Consider the following 18,239-nt stretch of genomic DNA (forward strand, 5'->3'; position numbering starts at 1 on the left):
TCTAGCTTCTCCATGTTCAACATATCAGGTATGTCAGGGCCAGCCACACCTTCATGTGCATATGTCATCCCTGACAGATTCAAATTTCTTATTTTACCCATGTATACCTTCCCACATTCTTCGGTGGATTCCATTCTTATATGTATAAATGTATGCTGTGCTACAAGAAAAAAAGTAATCACTGAAATAGAGGAAGGGAAGATATAGGTTGCAGAGAGCTCTGGCTAGGAAGAAAACAAAGCACACCCAACTCATTCAACGCCTCCTAGACAAGGGGTAGAGGTGTAATAAATGCACCAGTGGCTAAGAATCCCTACAAAGAGTGGCCAGTCATATTCCTGGTTTTCACTGGCAGTTCTCCAGGCTACTAGAAGACTATAGTGTTCTGGTGGTCATAACCCTATGATTGGCCAAGGGTTCATACAGAATACAGATTAAGCAGAAGCTGCACTGACCAGTCTCAAGTAAGAGTTGCTCCTGGGCATTCCTCCTGAAGGAAAGTGAAACACTTGGGATGTTCCTGCTCAGTAACAGGCACTAACCCAGCTCTTGTAACTCAGGACCATGGGCCCAACATTATAGAGTCCCTCTTCTCCCTAGGACTTAAAATGGAAGTTCTCACAAGAAGGCTGGTCCCAATTTGTGCCCAATATGCCCTAAGTCTTTTGCTGGCTTTGAGCCTTTAACCAACATCATTTCCCATCTCCAGAACTCTCTCTACCTTCATAATTCCTCAGAACTCCACGTGGTCTAAGGCATCTCATTTAATTGCTTCCTTTACACCTTTGTATGCAGGTGACAGTTGAGATGCTGAGGCATCACCAGGAATTAAGAAATGAGCTGTGCTCCCTCACAGAGCTCGATGTCTGGTGGGCCAATCAGGCCCTCAAGTTAAAAAAGAAGAAACACTGCATGAACACTTCCTGAGGTGTGTGCAGGGTAAAGTTGGAGAAACTTCATTTTAAAAGGCGTGAGTGATAAGAGACTTCTCTTCCTAGTGCTTGGGATGTAGAATAGAGTAGGGTGGAGGGTGGGGGACCCAGGATCCTGCTGGGGGGAGGAAGTGAGGCTTCTTAGGAAGGGGGAACCCCAGCTTGGGCCCCCAGTTCTAAGTGTCGGGTGCAGCAGAGGCAAGGATGGGCATCTGGGCAGGCCCGGAGTGCCAGGCCCGGAGTGCCAGGCCCGGAGTGAGCATCTCCTGTTGCCATCACCTCCTCCAACCTTGGCTCCAACTTCACTCCCAGTTCCTGCACAACTGTATCATTTAATACTTTAACCTGTCATCTTGTTGGTTTCTCTATCAAAACTCAGATCAACTTGAGGACAAAGAACTGTCTTTCAAATAGACAACCTCCACTGAAACATACGCCCCAAGCAGTCTGCTAAACCCAGAAGGAGGGAGACAGAGGGATTATGAACAGACACAGTCTTGGTGATTTTAAGTTTAGGAGATGATATCCTAGCCTGAATAGCTCCCGAGGGGGAAAAAAAAAAGAAAAAAGAGATGCATTTACCCGCAAAAATAAATTAAGTATTTATTTAATTAAGATTTTTAGCGTTTCAAGGAATCCTATTACTGGTGAATGACAAGCAGCATTGTGCTCAGAGTTTTTGTCATGTAAATGTTGCATTTATGCATCAGCTTTAACCTGTCAGCCATTGAAAACATTCTTTAGAGAGCTTCCTTTCTGTTTGCTTCATGGTTATTGCTTTTAGCCTGAAAACAGGAAAAGGGAGAGTCCGTTGCAAGTGGGACATCCCTTTAGTAGACCTTCTGTGTTGTAATTTCCAAACCAATACTTCAACAATAAACCAGAACAAAATCTCCTCCAGAGAGTAGGATGTGAATGACAGTGCTTTCCCTGTCCTCGCTGACACCCAGGGCCAGCAGGGGATGCTAACAAGACAACCACCATGCTGAGTCACTTCAAAGGGATGGAGGCCTCTGTCAAGCCCCAGGCCTCATTTCTAAGGTGCTCAAATTGTGCGGGAGAGGAACATAAAAAAAAGACACACTCTCACTTTCAGTAAGTACAGAATAGAGTTGGGAGCACGATTACACACATAAACCCATTTCCTCATTAGAAGCTGCATATAACAGCCAGGCAAGAAGCAAGGGGCTCTGAAGTCATCAATCAGGGTTCAAGTACTGGAGCCATTACTGATGGACTCACTGAAGAGCTCACTGTTTCCTCAACCATATCAGGATATACACCTCACAGAGTTCACTCGGGGTTGACATGAGCTGACATATGTAAGTACCTAGAACCTGATGGCCTATAGTACCATGCTCTTTGTGTTAGCAGCAGGGCAGGTTGAAGGCAACTTAACAAAGTAGAGTAACTGTCTTCACAGTCTTACACCCCTGACACTATGCTTCCCTCCAGCCCTCGGGTCTAACTTACCAGTCTTCCCAGAATTCTCTCCATAGATGCTGAGCCTCTCATTGGGAATATTCAGTTTTTTTTTTTTTTTTCCTCCAGGAAATGAGTATCTCTGTCTCCCTGTCCTTTCTTAAGGCATAAAGGCTGCTTTGGATAAGACCAAGGTTGGGTATAATGAATCAAGGAGGGACAAACATACTTAAAGTGAGAAGGTCCTTGCTCTCACTGCCTTAGGAATGAGATCCAGACAAGTCCACAAGAGACCTTGCAGATTCAGCTTTGTGCACTGGAGCCCCGAGCTTCCAGGCAAGAAGGGCCATCATCCTTTGTTTTCATTCATTCAGGGAGCCAAACCATATGTGGAGGCCATCACAGGACCTAGCTAGTTTTCTCAGTATGGTCCAGCCCTTGAGACATCCATCCCGACCATCTGAAGAAACATCTAAATGGTCTCAACCTCCAGTCAGGTTCACTGACATCACAGAGCAGAGGCAAACTATTATCACCAACCCATCTCTAAGTCTCTGGACCAGAGGACCAATGAATGTAAGAAGGCTGTTGCTGCTCGATTGTCAGTCATCAACAGGTAACAACAGCACCAGTCTCTTGTAATCCAAGCTCTATAACCTTTAACTTACTTTATAGCCTCCTCTTGGGCTAAGTTTTATTGTGCCCATTTCCGAGATGAAAACAAAAGTCTGGAGCAGTTCTACAACAGCTTCCAAGTAATATAATCCAGATCCAGACACAGTTCACATACCATGTACCATCAGTTACCCAGGATTAAGAGAATGTTTCAAATAATCAGACGTTGAACTCAGTTCCAGCAATTCCTGTTTGCATGTATTTTATGTGCTGATAACACTTATCTCTGAAAATAAAGTCATTTGCCTGTCCAAAATTATATATGTGTACATATATACATATACTAAATCTCTGTGAGCTGGCCATGATACGAGGCTAAGCTGATAGGCTAATTCACATCAAGCTGCACCTGTGACAATGGATCAGCCTATCTAGTCTTTCAGAGAAAGGGCAGAATTTTTATTCATGACGGTTTCAGTGCCTTTCCTGCAATATTTGAACAGCCATAGTAATTCACACCTGTGAACGCTTGCGGGGGGGGGGGGAGATTTCAGTTCTGTGGGTTGTTCCATGCTGGCAAGGGAAATGCTGATGACAGACCTAACTGCTTCACAAATTCACTTATAGGTGCTCTGAGAAAATACTTAGAATAGACACTCAAAAAATCTGGCTGTGATCAAGGGTGCCAGATGTTCCCCCAGACATTTGGATTATGTGGGCTACAGGAACCAGGCCTTGTTCAACTCTTTTCACAGCCAAAGGGGGCCTCCATAGCTCAGACACGGTAAAAGGAACTGGGGCAAACCTGTCCTCGAGGAGCCTTCTGAAGTCTGGGAATAGAGGATAGTTTCCACCGCCTCTGGGCCCCGTGTCTGCATCAGCTGCAGATCGCTGCACAGTACATTTGTTCCAGCAAAGTCTTCCAGGCCCAGATGGTATGAAGGCGGGTTCTAAGTCCTGCACATGAGCACTGAGAGTTCCCAGAAGTCATATACAGATCTCCAAATGTCCCACAAAGCCTCATAGCTGCCAAGCAAGTCTGGCCGAATGTCTGAAGGCACCGGGTGTTCCAGTCTTGATGGATTTGGCTCATGAGATTCGGAGAGGTACAACAAGGACACTCTCTGTAAATGGGTCCCTTGTTCAGCCTCTCTTGGTCTGGGCTCCCACAAAATCAGATTCTGAAACTAGGTTCCAGTATAGGTTTGGTGGGGTGGGGTGGTGATCTCAGGGAAGATGAGAAAGGGAGTATGAAAGTGATACAGGAAGAGAAAGCAGCCAGTTACCCCCACGGGCAGCTAGGACACTGGGCCCCTCAGATGTCCTCTACCTGCAGGGAAAGGGGTGAGGGTGGAGTGGGGTGGGGTAAGGATTTTCCCACTCTTGTAGCCACTGCTAAAGACAGGTTCTAGGAATGGAAGTTTCCTAAAACTTGTGATGTGCCATGCCTCCAAGGATGCCAGTGGCCAGAAAGAACCCATAAGTAAAAGACTGAATCTGTTTGAATTTGGGCTGCAGACAAGCGGAAGAGATATGGAGAGGCACTGATAGGAGCTGTTACAGCCACCTTATGTGGTGTCTGGCTGTCTCCAGACACACTCATCTTACATCTTCTAGCAACCTGCACCTCATTGAACCTGAGGCATTCAACAGAGGAAGTAGAGACAAAGGTGCAGCATATCCTGAAGCTCACTTCCTCTGCCAGGAGGAGGCTCTAGCTTCTAAGCAACTGCTAGCAGGTTCTCCCTGACTCAACACCACTCTATTCTCCCAGCTCAGCATAGTGAGGTTGCTCATCCTTATCCTCGGCTGGTTATAGGTGAAATATGGAGCCATTTCCAGGCCATCTCATGGTATATGAAGGTCTAGGAACACTCAGAGTTACAGGAAGATAGAAAAGCCTAGTACCCCACAAGATTTCCATAGCACAGGACTGCCCTATGAGATTCCAAGGTTGGAATATGGCTCCACTGCCTAATACTGCCACATTCACAGCTTAGTGTTCATTTTGAGCAATACCTACTTGGAAGTGGCCAGCATATATACTGAGATACCAAACAGATGGTAAAATAACACACCCTAACCATTTGTTTTACTCCTCAAAATTGTTGTTTGATGTACTTTTATCTGGCTGTCAGATATTTCATAATCCCATGTTTTCGATGCCATGATTGTGTGTGTGTGTGTGTGTGTGTGTGTGTGTGTGTGTGTGTGTGTGTGTGTGCACACGTGCGCGCGTCAGGAGGCAAATACTACAGAAAATTACAAAGAATCCCTTCCTAAATATACTGTATGACTTCAAGAAGAAACCAATGTGGGAGATTTGGGTTAGGAGGTACAGTCTCAGAAGGAAGAATTTGGTAAGTCAAGGCAGAGGGGTGGGTGTGAGAAAACACCCCCGGAGCTTTTCTTCTTATACACACAGGCTGTCTGTGTGGGAGTTTCCAGGAAAGCCATCTTGAAATTCATAGCTCATCATCTATCATAATTGAAAATATGGTGATGCATAAGAAATAATGTTGACTTTGGAATCAGAATGTCAACCAGGTCTTTTAATTTCAAAAATACATACATCCCTTGGTGGCCCAAAGTTACTGTTAGACTGAAATTTTTATAAACTCAACTGCAAGTCAAATATTACAGAACTACCAAATGTCACCAAGTCACTTAGTAAGGGAATGTACTATTCCCCCATTAAATCAAACCATTTGATTGCATTTTCATCTTCAAGTTGCTGAATCTTTCTTTGGCAATATAGTCTCTTCTTTAGCAATGTTTCACCCTTATAAAGAAGGGGAAGGAAGCTTTAGTTCCAGCACTTCAGAAGCTGAGGTAGGCAGTTCTCTGTGAGATTCAGGCTAGCTAAGGCTACATAGTGAGACCTGGCATCCAAAAAAAAAAAAAAAAAAAAAGTAGGTGGTGGGTGGATAAGCCCACACCTAGGGATTTAAAAACAGAACAAAATCAAAATCCTCCTCCCTCTTTCATCAGTAAAAGCATGAAGAAGAAATTTTTCATCAAGAAGACAATGTTTCATCTCTAGAATATCAGCATTGACCATATGTCCAGCAAGTTGTTTGAGAATAATGTTTCTTTTTTTTCCTCCATTTTTATTTAAATTAGAAACAAGATTCTTTTACATGTCAATGCCAGTTCCGTCTCCCTCCCCTCCTCCCCTGCTCCCCACTAACACCCTAACTATCCCATATCCTTTCTGCTCCACAAGGAGGGTAAGGCCTTCCATAGGGGGTCTTCAGAGTCTGTCATAACCTTTGGGATATGGCTTAGGCCCTCCCCATGTGTCTAGGCTGAGGAGTATCCCTCTATGTGAAATGGTCTCTCAAAGTCCATTCCTATTCTATGGAATAAGTACTGATCTACTACAAGAGGCCCCATAGATTTCTGAGACCTCCTCACTGACACCCACATTCATGGGGTCTGGATCAGTCCCATGCTGGTTTCTCAGCTATCAGTCTGGGGACCAAGAGCTGCCCCCTTGTTCAGGTCAGCTGTTTCTGTGGGTTTCACCAGCCTGGTCTTGGCCTCTTTGCTCATCACTCCTCCTCCTCTGCAACTGGATTCCAGTTCAGTTCAGTGTTTAGCTGTGAGTGTCTGCTTCTACTTCCATCAACTGCTGGATGAAGGCTCTAGGATGGCATATAAGTTAGTCTATCAATTTCATTATCGGGGAGGGCATTTAAGGTAGCCTCTCCATTGTTGCTTAGATGGTTAGTTGGTGTTATCCTTGTAGATCTCTGAACATTTCCCTAGTGCTTGATTTCTCTTTAAACCTATAATGGCTCTCTCTCTTATGGTATCTCTTATTTTGTTCTCCTCTATTCATCCCCCTACACAACCTTCCTGCTCCCTTATGTCCTACTCATCCCTCCTCTTCTCCCCTTCTCATTCTCCTAGCTCCCTCTCCACTCCCCCCATGCTCCCAATTTGCTCAGGAGATCTTGTCCCTTTTCCCTTCTCCGGGGGACCATGTATGTCTCTCTTAGAATCTTTCTTGTTTCCTAGATTCTCTGGTGGTATGGATTGTAGGCTGGTAATCCTTTGCTCTGTGTGCAAAATCCATATATGAGTGAGTGCATACCATGTTTGTCTTTTTGTGACTGGGTTACCTCACCCAGAATGGTTTCTTCTAGTTCCATTCATTTGCCTGTGAATTTCAAGATTCCATTGTTTTTTCAGCTGAGTAGTACTCTATTGCGTAAATGTACCACATTTTCTCTATCCATTCTTCAGTCGAGGGGCATCTAGGTTGCTTCCAGGTCTGGCTATTACAAATAAAGCTGCTATGAACATCGTTGAACAGATGTCTTTAGGCATATATCCAAAAGAGTATACCATTTCTTATTTTGGCCCCACCACACTATTGAGCTCCTCTTTCCCAATGGATGGCAACCACCTAAAACTTATTCCAGTCAGGTTCACATACTCTACTTTACTTTTGGTTAAAGACATAGTCCAGATCATTTTAGTCTTCTAATTGACTCATAGGATTCACCATAACAAAGGTGTTAGGCATGCCGTGGCCTGCCAGCCCAACTTAACACTTCTGTGTGTCAAGGACAGCTGGAAAGAAGCAGGAGTCTCTGTATTGAACCAGGCTAAGAAACGCTCTCTGTATCATTTATCCAAATGATGCTCTGGTGCAGACTTTATGGACTCTGCCACCAAGGTGTGTCCTGAATGACTTAGAGGCAGCTATCCCATTATGACTGCCAACCTTCACATTTGCCATGCGCATTTGCATCACCGAAGAAGCCCCTAAGCAACTGCAAGCAGCTACACTACTGAAAACTTCCAAGTTTCGCAGTCAGTTTTTCACCTGTTATGTAAGTTTCGGGAAGGGTAAGCCACATAAAGATCTCATGGAGGTTCCGGAGCCTGTGAGCATCCTGAGTGCTGAGTTTCCCCTCTCCTTCTCTGAGGGAATGTTCATAGACCTTGCTCATAAGGGACTCAAATGAATGACCACTGCTCCTCAGATTTCTGTGAAGCATGAGTCTAGACCACGCTGGAGAGAGCTCCACAACATCTGATAAAAATCAACCTGTTTCATTTAGACCCACTGGTAGAATTTTCCTCTTTCTCACTGACAGTCCCCAGAAAGGATATATTTGCAAAAGCTGTATATGTTTTAAGGCAATTTCAACTTGTGAGCATAAATGAAATCCTTGTTTGCTATCTGGTGGAAGGGTTAGAGGTGAGAACCCGGCACCTGTGCCTAAACATCTCCACCTGAGCTCTACCGTTCTCTTTTTGACAGCAGCCACACCAGAGCAGGTCAGCTAAATGTCCTTTGTGTAGCTCTAACAGATCCTGAGTCTTCTGTCCTAAGAACTGAGGCACACATGTGTCTTACCTTGTTCAGAGTATTACCAGAAACACCAGTTATAAAAGTCATATTACCACCTCCGTGTTCTTCATGCCATTAGCACCTGGATATTAGACACCTGGATGCGTTGGTGCCTGTTGAATTCACAGTGACTCAGATCACGTCACTGCTGAATTCACAGCAAACATTTACTTCATGTCTTCTTTGAGTACAGGTAGGCCAAAGCATTTGCACACTGGAATGCATACATGTGTTGTTAAAAAAGTGACTTGTTTCTAGGATTCTTTCTGCTTACTTCCTGTTACATACTCTAAAAGTAAAGCCTGCATAATCATTCCCCCAGCCTTGATATCCCCAGGGCAATGCTGTCTCCATTTACCAGGGTTGTAGAAAAAGAGGTACCCTAGATGGGTCCAGACCTAGCCCACATGGGGAATAGTAGGATTAGCTAGAGAACAACTCTTACCTCTAGGAGGAAAGGACTTTTGTGGACAAAGTCATGGCTACCAGGAATCTACCCTCCACTGCAAGCCACATATCATAGCTCACATTTCTAGCTACCATCCTCTAGGAGCGATCCCTCCCAAGGCCAGCCTCAGAAGTTCGGAGTTTGAGCTGTCTGAGAAAAGCAGCATTTCCCTGTGCATAAAGTCATGCATTAATGCTCAGACTTGAACTAGCATATCCTTAGATCCCAAAGTAAATGTTCTGGTTTCAGAGAGATTCCCATTTGTGCACTTCTGTGCACTGTATACACAACCTGGAAAGCTCAGCCAGAGAGCAGCACCTCCCTCTGCTCCCTAACGCCCTAGCTGTGGGCTGAGAAATTCACAAACCTCATTCCAAGCGGCCATCCCACTTTAATTGATAACAAAGCTTTTCCAATTAAGAACCTCGTCCTTGCTTCTATGTACACGTGCATCCAATATTACAAATTGCAAATCGTTTCTAACGATCTGTTTGGAAAGCAGGCGTGCTTTATCCACTTAGGATGAGTACAGTCTGAGGATTAATAGAAGGCTGACGGGAACAAGGAGGATTCAAGGGACAACATAGGAGAACAACAGATCTGCAGTGGCAGTTACAACTCAGTTCTCGCCGGTGCGTGACAGACAAGGTTCTTCAGTGGTATATGATGTTCTGTGCTACAATGAACAAGGTGGGGTTTGGGATGACACAACTCCACCCGTGGTTAATTTACAAATGACACTGAATGACAAATGCTGAGGACCGGGGCTCCACAGACTGCTGTGTTGAGGAGGAAGTGCTGAGAGTTACACAGAAGTCAAGCCCTGTGCTTCAAAGTTTCCAGAAATTGCCTTGCTCCAGGAAAGGAGGAACATGATGGTTGTCTGTATCCTCCTACAGCCACAGAAATTTCTAAGACAAGATTTTCTTCTATCGGAACACAACTCTGAAAAGACACTTAAGATTCACCATAGTTGGCATTCAGCATGGGCCTTGTTCCTAAGGACAGGCAGCCAGTCACTGCCAACCTATTTTAGATAATAGAAGATATGTCCCACAGACCCTGAGATGGGTCCCAAGATTTGGGCATAGAAGCTGCTATTACTTGAATGTGGTTTAAACACAACAGACACCTGCCTGCTTCATATGTCCACCTGCACTGCCCCAGATAGCCTGCCGTGCAGCATTACCATGTGAAATACAGACCCCCACCCCCAAAGACATCAAGATGAGAGCAGGTATCATGTACCATTACCACTTATCAAGGTCAGAGATGTTTCTTTCCTGAGGAGAAGATGAAGTAGACCAAAAGGATGTCAACGTCTTATAGACTTGGATCCAGAGCATGGCAACTCCAAATTTCCTATGTCGTAGGCCATGTGAGCCAGATGACATGGTGTGAAGATGATGCTCGTAGCAAACCCGTCTTTAGTAAGGTTGGCTTGCTCTGTTCAGTGAACATGCCACATATTCAGAAAATGCCTTTATTCACATTGTCCAATTGACTGAGAAAACATATCATAAAGCTGTCATGGTGACAATTCTAGTCATTATTGGTGGTGTGTTAGGGGGTGGCTTCCAGGAAGCAGCCCATGGTACAACCAAGGATAAAAAGAGAGAGATTCTGAAGTGCTTGGTTCAGGCAGATAGATATGTTGCAGGATGGAGAGGGTTGGAATGGAGAATTATTGAACATTGAGGCACTAATTGTGCAGCCTGTAGTATAGTTTAGGGACAAAATGGTGGGACTCGGGTTTCCTGAGGGGAAAATTACAGGAAAAGCTACACCTTCACAGAAAGATTTTGGGCCACTCCCTGGATCTAATCACCATCCTAAAGGAGTATTCCAGGGGAGCTGCAATTATAATTAAGGAAACGAAGGTTGGGGATGAGGCAGGGGATTGTTCTAATTTAAAAAGGATAGATAAATAGATATCACTGAAATGTCCTAAATATAATTCTAAAATTAATAATCAAGAAATGGCCATCCTGACATCTCTGCTGATGCTGCAATAAAGCATAAATAACTGGCTTTCCTTTTAGAAAAAAAAACTATATGAACAATAAGAAGGAAGGCAGGCAGATGCACAAGGCCTTTAGTCGTAGAATTCTTTCACTTTGGTTATGAATAATCTTAGCCCCCTTTTCTGTTCTAATTGAGAAGCCACATCACCACAAACAAGAAATACACAAAAGGAACTGCAAATAAAACTCTGAAAATGTCATGCACTGCAAATGCAGCAGGCGCCCTTTTCTAGCAGCCTGTAAGTTCCAGAGAAGTAGCTTGGCTTTCAGGTCTTGGCTCTAAAAGTTAATTCACCATCTCTCCCTGATGGTGGCATAGAGAGGAGAAGCCGGGGCAATCTTAAGTTGAGAGAGATGAAGTGAGACCCTGGGACTGACTACATGGGCCTCATCTGTCCTTGCATGTTGTCTGAAAGGAACAAGTCAGTGATTTCCTAACTTCAGATATATGGAGGAGAATCCTCCACACTCCAAAATTGCTCCCTCTCTCTTTAATTTTATGTCTAGTCATGAGTGATCCATCCTTTTAGGTTAGTCATTCTCTTAGTAGGTTTGGCACCATTAGTTACAAGGCAAGCCATTCATTAGATGAGACTTACTTCATTCCAAAGGGGCAAGATTTGTGAAATGTAGTCTGAAACCATCCCTAAGAAAGTACTGTTTAGGTCTGAGAACTTGAAGTACAAAACAATTTGGAGAAATGAACTGCCACCAAACCCATATGCACTCAACCTGGGGAAATGCTTAGCCTCCCCATGAATATTTATACGCTTCTAAACTGCAAAACACTCCATTCCCTTCCTGTCTCTATGAGCGTATCTGTCTTCAGAAGCCTCTACTGACAGAAAGATTTTCAAACACCATGAACCCCACCCGTGTAAGACGGGATAATCCTAGTGACAAGCTATAGCTTGACACCCAAGCTATCCATTCAATACACATTTCCTGAGAAACAGGTGTGGAGCTCGATGGGAGTAGTGGGTCCTCTTCCTCCCAGCAGTTGAAGGAATGGAAATCTGGCCTCCCTCCAGGGCAGACTAAAGGAGAAACCTGGAGCATGAAGGTTAAGCCTTCATCAGCTCCTGTTTCTTCTCCACTGACCTCTTGATGTCTTGAGCAAGAGTCCATCCTCTGAATCCAAATGGTCAAGTACAGGGAATGACAGAGAATCCGCAGCCTGAGAAAAGATGATGACCCTCTGGATGCTCACATAGAGCCCGAAGCTCTCTACCTGCACCCGTTTGAACAGCCCCTGTCCCTCACCAAACCTAGAGTTGATAGGATGTACCTTACTCAATAAACCAGAAGTTCCTTTGCAACATTTGGCCTAAGAATGAGGCAGAAGTATCTCTGGCTTCAGATATAGTGTGCTAAGTGGTTCCTGGCAGCAGGAGTGAGAAATCGTGAATACCTACCCATGTTCTCCAGCTACGCAAGTCCAGAGAAACTGCTGCTCCAAGGGAATCATAAATAACACATCTTAAGGCTAGGACTTCAATATTTCTGAAGGGTTTCTTTTCTCCTCCCTTCCAACTTTGATATATGTACTTACTTATCAAGGGTCTGGGGAGGGTTAATTGAATTAATATATGGAAAGTGCTTTAAGTTTTCAGAGAATGCACAATATAAATGGAAGTGTCACTAAAAAGGTTAATCTAATTTACATCTAACACTTTCAGTTCGTGGTGTTAATGAACTATATCCTTTTAGAGAGTGATTAATTTATAGAAATGTGATTATTTTTCCTAATGCTATATATGGGTCAGCTTCTCCTATTACTATATCTAATTTTATAGGAAAACTCAACGTTTTATAAATGAAGATAATAAATCAAATGCTCCTGTAATGGTTATAGTTCATTAATTACAAGGAGACATGCATTAGATTAGCATTTATCTGTTTTAATTAATTTGCTGTAATGCAGTAATCCATGAAAACTGGAAAATGTACACATCAGCTTGACATAATGTTAACAGTTTTGCTGGTATTTAGCTGAAAATTCTGGGCTTGGCACTGCTGGATTCGGTGTGTAGCCATGGGGACTATCAGCAGTGTGCCACGTGCATCAAAGAACTGGAGAGGGACTCCTCACTAAATTCAAACTTCAGAAAATATAATTAACTGAGTCTATAAGACAAGATGAATGGAGAATGATCTAAGGCTTTGTTTGGTGGGGTTGGAGTCCCAAAGTCCCAAAACAAATTTCTTAAATATGATCACTTTATTTTCTTAGCTACTTTGTCCCTTTAAAGGACATGCAGAGCCATCTATCTGGATACCTGGGACTTTGGGGGTACAGAATGTGGGCACCATGGAATCCCTTCTGCTATAGAAAATCATATGCCCAGAGGGTCTGAGCCCAGAGACCCTCCCAGATCATCAGTGAATCCAGAGCAAAAGAATTGAAAGCCAAGGCCTTTCCCTAACACCCCCTGGTGATTTTCTAATCAGACTTTTGAGAAGGCTGCATATTTATTTAACCACATAATAAAACAGACATCATAGCAAGAGAGTGGTGGAAGACACAAAAATGATGTGCTTTTATTTTAAATTGACAATTTTCACATGACAATTCAATGCAATGACTCCAAAGAAATCAGCCAAAATTTTAGCTGATTAAACATTCTCAGTCTCATCGAGAACAGTGTCTGCAGACTGAAGTGCAATTTAAGGCGGCATCTTCGAGGTCTGACTCCTTCACACGTCTTAGTGTGTGGTTAATGCCCTGATCCATCTGCAGGGCTGTATATTTTAAACCCCTACAAGGCAGAGGCTGTAAGTTGGTAGGGAAATGGCCAAGCCAAAATCAGGAAGTAGCCTGAGTGCATGGTTGACTCTTGGAGGACTTTCAAGTGCTATGAGAGGCACACTCTTGAATATAGAGCTTAGCAACAGTCTCAAGGGGGAGTGGCATATTTCCCTTTAGGGATCCAGTCTTCTATGGGAATAGGGAGAGGGCAAAAACTTTGAAGGGAAAAAAAAGGCTAAATAACAGAGGCCCTGGTATGGGTGTTAGAATGATTCTAACTCCCATCACAGGCATTTGTCTGCCTTCTGCCCACTCCTGTCTCCTGTCTCTGTCTTCCCCACAGCTCCGTTCTCCCTTGTATGCAGTGCTAGTGGCTTCAGTTCCGTTGTTTCCAAACCCTTCCCCACGGTCCTTTCTCAAAATCTAATTTTCTGATGGAACCATTTCCACAGGGTCCAATTAATGCTGGGCTAAGTAATAAAGAAGAAAACGATAATGAGACTCGAGCTGTCTTTTGGTCATCCTAGTTTGGGTCACCCTCATCCACGTAAATACAAATCATCTCAAAAGCCGTGAATATCATTGATGAAAAGAACACTTACATGCTGTCAAGGACAGCAAGCTGGGAGGCAAGTAGCAGCCCTGCAGATGATCTGTTTTTATAACCCAAATCACACCACATGAGCTCCTCCGCCAAGCACCCACACTGACGCTCCCACATTTCTGGTGTTTGTACTTGGAGATACACTTGCTTATTTGTGTGTATACGACATACTGCCAAGCCTTACTCTCCGCTGGCTCTGCACTAAGTTTCAGGCTGGCCATTAGAGATGAAAGGTGGTTTCCAAGGCATTCATAGAGCCATGAAAGAAGCAGGCAGCTTCGCAACTTACACCACATGTGTGTGTGTGTGCATACGTGTTCGTGTGTATAGGTGGTATTTGCTCATACATGCACTTCCTCATACAAAGAGAAACTAAAAGACCCAGAGACGAGAGAATCAACTTTGAGCTGACTGGAAAAAGCTACTGAATTTCAAAGAAGTCAGAAAAGGGAAACTTCAAGTCTTGGACATTGTGCCCAGGTATTTAGAGGATTGACGGAGTCATTGGTTTTTGTGTTGTTATGTTTTTGTGTGTAAAAGACACTAAATCTGAGATAGAAGCTTTCTGAATACTATTCTGACAAGCACCTTGCAAGAGAGGGGTCTCCATCCCCACTTTATAGATGTGAAAACTGAGGCCAGGAAGGGTCCTAGAGAAGCCCACACCCACATCTGACCACATTTGGGAAATAATGAGAATCAAGCTGAGGAAGACCTAACTATAAGACCAGAGACGACTAAGGATAACTGCAAGCCAGAGCATAGCTAACTCAATGCTGAGAACTGTTGGGGCCCTTGTGTCTCAGTTGGAGAAGTGACTCTATTAAAGCCCTAAACAACATCACCACAGGAGTCCACATCACCCTCCAAGACAGATACTGCAACCTATAATACTGTACGGTATTCAGAGGTGGTTTTGAGTCTGTGGATGAAAGGACAGGCTGCTTCCTTGAGCCAGAACACTGGTGTCCACAGACACAAGCGAGTTGATTCCCCACCGCACACACAGGCCCGCTTGCCTGCTCACTAGGTGAGACTGTAGCAGCCGCTGCTCTATGCTCCAGGACTGTACTGAATGGCCTGTCTGCTGAGAGTCTAGCAAATAGAAAGAGAATGAATACTGAGCCCTTGAGGCTGTGAGAGCACTGGAATTTTATTGTGGAATCCTTCAGGTGACTGTCTGGAGTTCATTGTCTTTCTCTTGGATGAGCTGTGCCTTTCTCTAGAATAGTTTCCAATGTATACAATCTGGTCGCTTCAAGGAATCCCAGAAGGTGGTCTATTTATTTTTTATTTATTTTTTTGCCTATCCTACGGATAGGAAGGTAAAGAAGCAAGTACTAACAGCCCGATCACTGTGTTATTTCTGATACTGGAACATGGTTGTACTGAAAGCTCAACATTAGGTGAAAACCCCCAACAGTGTCAGCTTCTGGGTCCCCTGCAGCAAGAAGGAAGCAATATGAAGGCAGAACACATTGCTATACTGACACACCATCTTACAAGGGTCCACGGCCAAGAGAGCACCTGCAAACAGTTGTCCAGAGGGTGTGTAGCACAACTCAGAGGGTGTGTACAACTGAGCTAGGAGCTGCATGCAAGCTCCCAGGTGTCTGTCTTCTTTCTACTTCTGCACTCGGAGGTGCATTGAGAAAGTAAGGTATCTCTCTCACACAGTCCCTCCTGGGTCTTCTCATTCTTGATGATGGGAATACAAATGATAGGGACCCTAAAAACAGCCATATCAGAGGCAGGACAACACAGTTTTATTGTTCCTCCCAAATATTCCTCAGGGATTATATGGTTTAGAAATGTAAACTTTAAGTGCACTGAAATAAGGAATGTCTACCCTGTAAGTAGCAACTAAACTGTTATTTTTTTAAAAAAAATATGTCTGCTGTGACCAAATAGTATTTGCCTCAAAATAAATAAATAAATAAATAGTAAATGGTGCTCTTTGCATCCCCCTAGTGGTTGGAAAGGGAATGACAAGAAGAATTCAGAGAGTAGCTCCCATCCTCGAGGCTAATAAAACTTTTACAGTAGAACGACAAACTGCTTGGCTTTAAACCATGAAATGGACATGTTCTAAGTGAAGAAAATGAAAGATCTTAGTTATCATACATAATTACTATTTATATATCTTATATATAATAACTAAGATATATGCATGTGTATATATATTTTTTCACATGCTCTAGATCAGTGAAAGCCTGCATTATTGTTGATTACTTTCTCTCCCTGGCCTCTGATTTCCCGTTCTTATCAGGCAACTCAGCAACGTGTTGCACACAGGAGTTCTCTCCCCAAATTACATCTTCCTTAGTCTTTACTTACTGTGGGCTCCCTACCATCTTGTAGACAAGTGCTTATAAAATGCCATTCTGCAACAGAGTGATAGATAACCTTGATAGACAGAAATCTTCCTGCCTATCAAAGGGTACCTGAAAGGAGAGCAAACCATCTGGGCGTTCCTTGTATTTTTATTCTTATTCCACCAGAACAACAGCATATCTATTACAATGATCTCTTGATGCAGACACCCCTTTACCATACCACTTTTAAAAGACATTTTCGGTGATGATCTTTCCTCGGCCTTAAAAGAAGAAAGTCCTTGATAAGAAATGGTGGGAGGGGAATGTTCGAAGGACACTTGTGCATTAAACTTTTTCATATTATGCCACCAAAAATTAATAAATTAAAACGAATAGAAAAACCTCCCATCTCAAATGTATTACTTGCAAATGACAGGAGGGGCAGTTCTCAAGCCGAGACAAGGCAAATGCCCTGCTTCCCAACTCCTGTCTCCAGAGATCAGTCTGCTGTGCGCTCCTCCCCTGGTCTACTAGCAAGCCTCTAAATCAGGCTGTCTCTAGTTGTTAGTCTTTTTCCAACAAGGACAAAACCTCTGTCTTCAAAATATCGCCAGGCATGATTCCAAGGACCGCATATCCCCCTCACCTTCACCTGGCAGAAACCAAACGCATGCCCTCCACGTCAACAGCACAGAGAATCAACAAGTTATCACTTTAAGCCCTTAAGCTGAGCGCTCCATCCTGAAATCAGCCAGAGCCTCGCCCAAGCCCACCACCATCCACCCCAACCCTGCTCCTGCGTTGCCTCCCAGCCTCCGGCTACTGCGTGACCTTCTGTTCCAGACCCGCCCTCCAGACGCCGGCTCCCCAGCATGCGTTCCTCCCAGCGCTCCCAGGCAGCTGTCAAAGTCTGGGGCTCGCCGGCTACTAGGCTCCCCCTGATAGCACCAGAGTTCATGAGAATCTTGGAGGGTTGGAGAGGTCAAGATGAATTAGAAAGACCAGAAAAGAGCTCCGGACTTGGAGACTCGGACCTCTGGAGAAAAGCAGAGTGAGAGTGCAGTAAGGGACCATCACATCCCGCGCTTCTTCCGGACTCTGCCCATCAAGAGGGTGTGCTTTCCCAGGGGAGCCCGAGCCCGCGCTGCGGAGCGCCCGGGTGCGGGCACGAGCAAGGCTTTCAGAAGCCTACAAGTTCCCATGCTGGAGTACCAGTCCATCTCGGCTCGCTCCTCTGAAGATGCCCCCGGTTCTTGCCCGCAGGGCAGTAGCAGAGACACCTGCCCCCCTCCCCGCGCCTCCCCTGGTACAGCGCCCATGCAGGGGTCTGCTCCAAACATCCCTGAGCTGAGTCCGCGATGCTCCCACCGCAGCACACAGGGCCCCCAAAGTTCTCTGCACTCCATAGACCTCGCCTTCTCCTTGGCGCCAGGACCCCGCCCAGAGATTGGGCAGGAAAACCTCAAGGGTCCACAGCTAAGGGCGCTGACTTCGGGGACCGTGCGCGCAGAAACCGAAGCTGCCACAAGAAAGGGTGGGTGCTGCACGCGTTAAGTCCGCCGTCTGCACCCTCGAGCCCGCCTTGCCTGCCTCCCTCCTGGAGAGGAAGAAACTTCCCCAGCACCCACCTTTCGCCGCGAGGAGGCGGCGCCGCTGACTGTCCCCGCCGTCGCCACTGCCGCCGCCGCTCCCCACGCCCAGCGCCAGCAGGAGCGGCACCAAGCACAGCTTCGCCGGCAGCATCCTCGCCGCCTGAGCCGCC

At 44.9% G+C, this 18,239-nt stretch overlaps 1 protein-coding gene across 1 annotated transcript in view; it reads right to left on the reverse strand.

Annotated features, from left to right (window-relative positions):
- The window catches only part of Clstn2 (calsyntenin 2), a 570,502-nt gene extending 552,282 nt beyond the window's left edge, over positions 1-18,220 (reverse strand). The window contains exon 1 of the mRNA XM_035443875.1: positions 18,106-18,220. Coding sequence (XP_035299766.1) covers positions 18,106-18,220 — 115 coding nt within the window. The remainder of the gene's footprint in view (positions 1-18,105) is intronic.
- Between the last annotated feature and the right edge of the window lie 19 nt (positions 18,221-18,239).

Source organism: Cricetulus griseus, chromosome 4 (assembly GCF_003668045.3).
Source record: "Cricetulus griseus strain 17A/GY chromosome 4, alternate assembly CriGri-PICRH-1.0, whole genome shotgun sequence".
Lineage (NCBI taxonomy): Eukaryota > Metazoa > Chordata > Mammalia > Rodentia > Cricetidae > Cricetulus > Cricetulus griseus.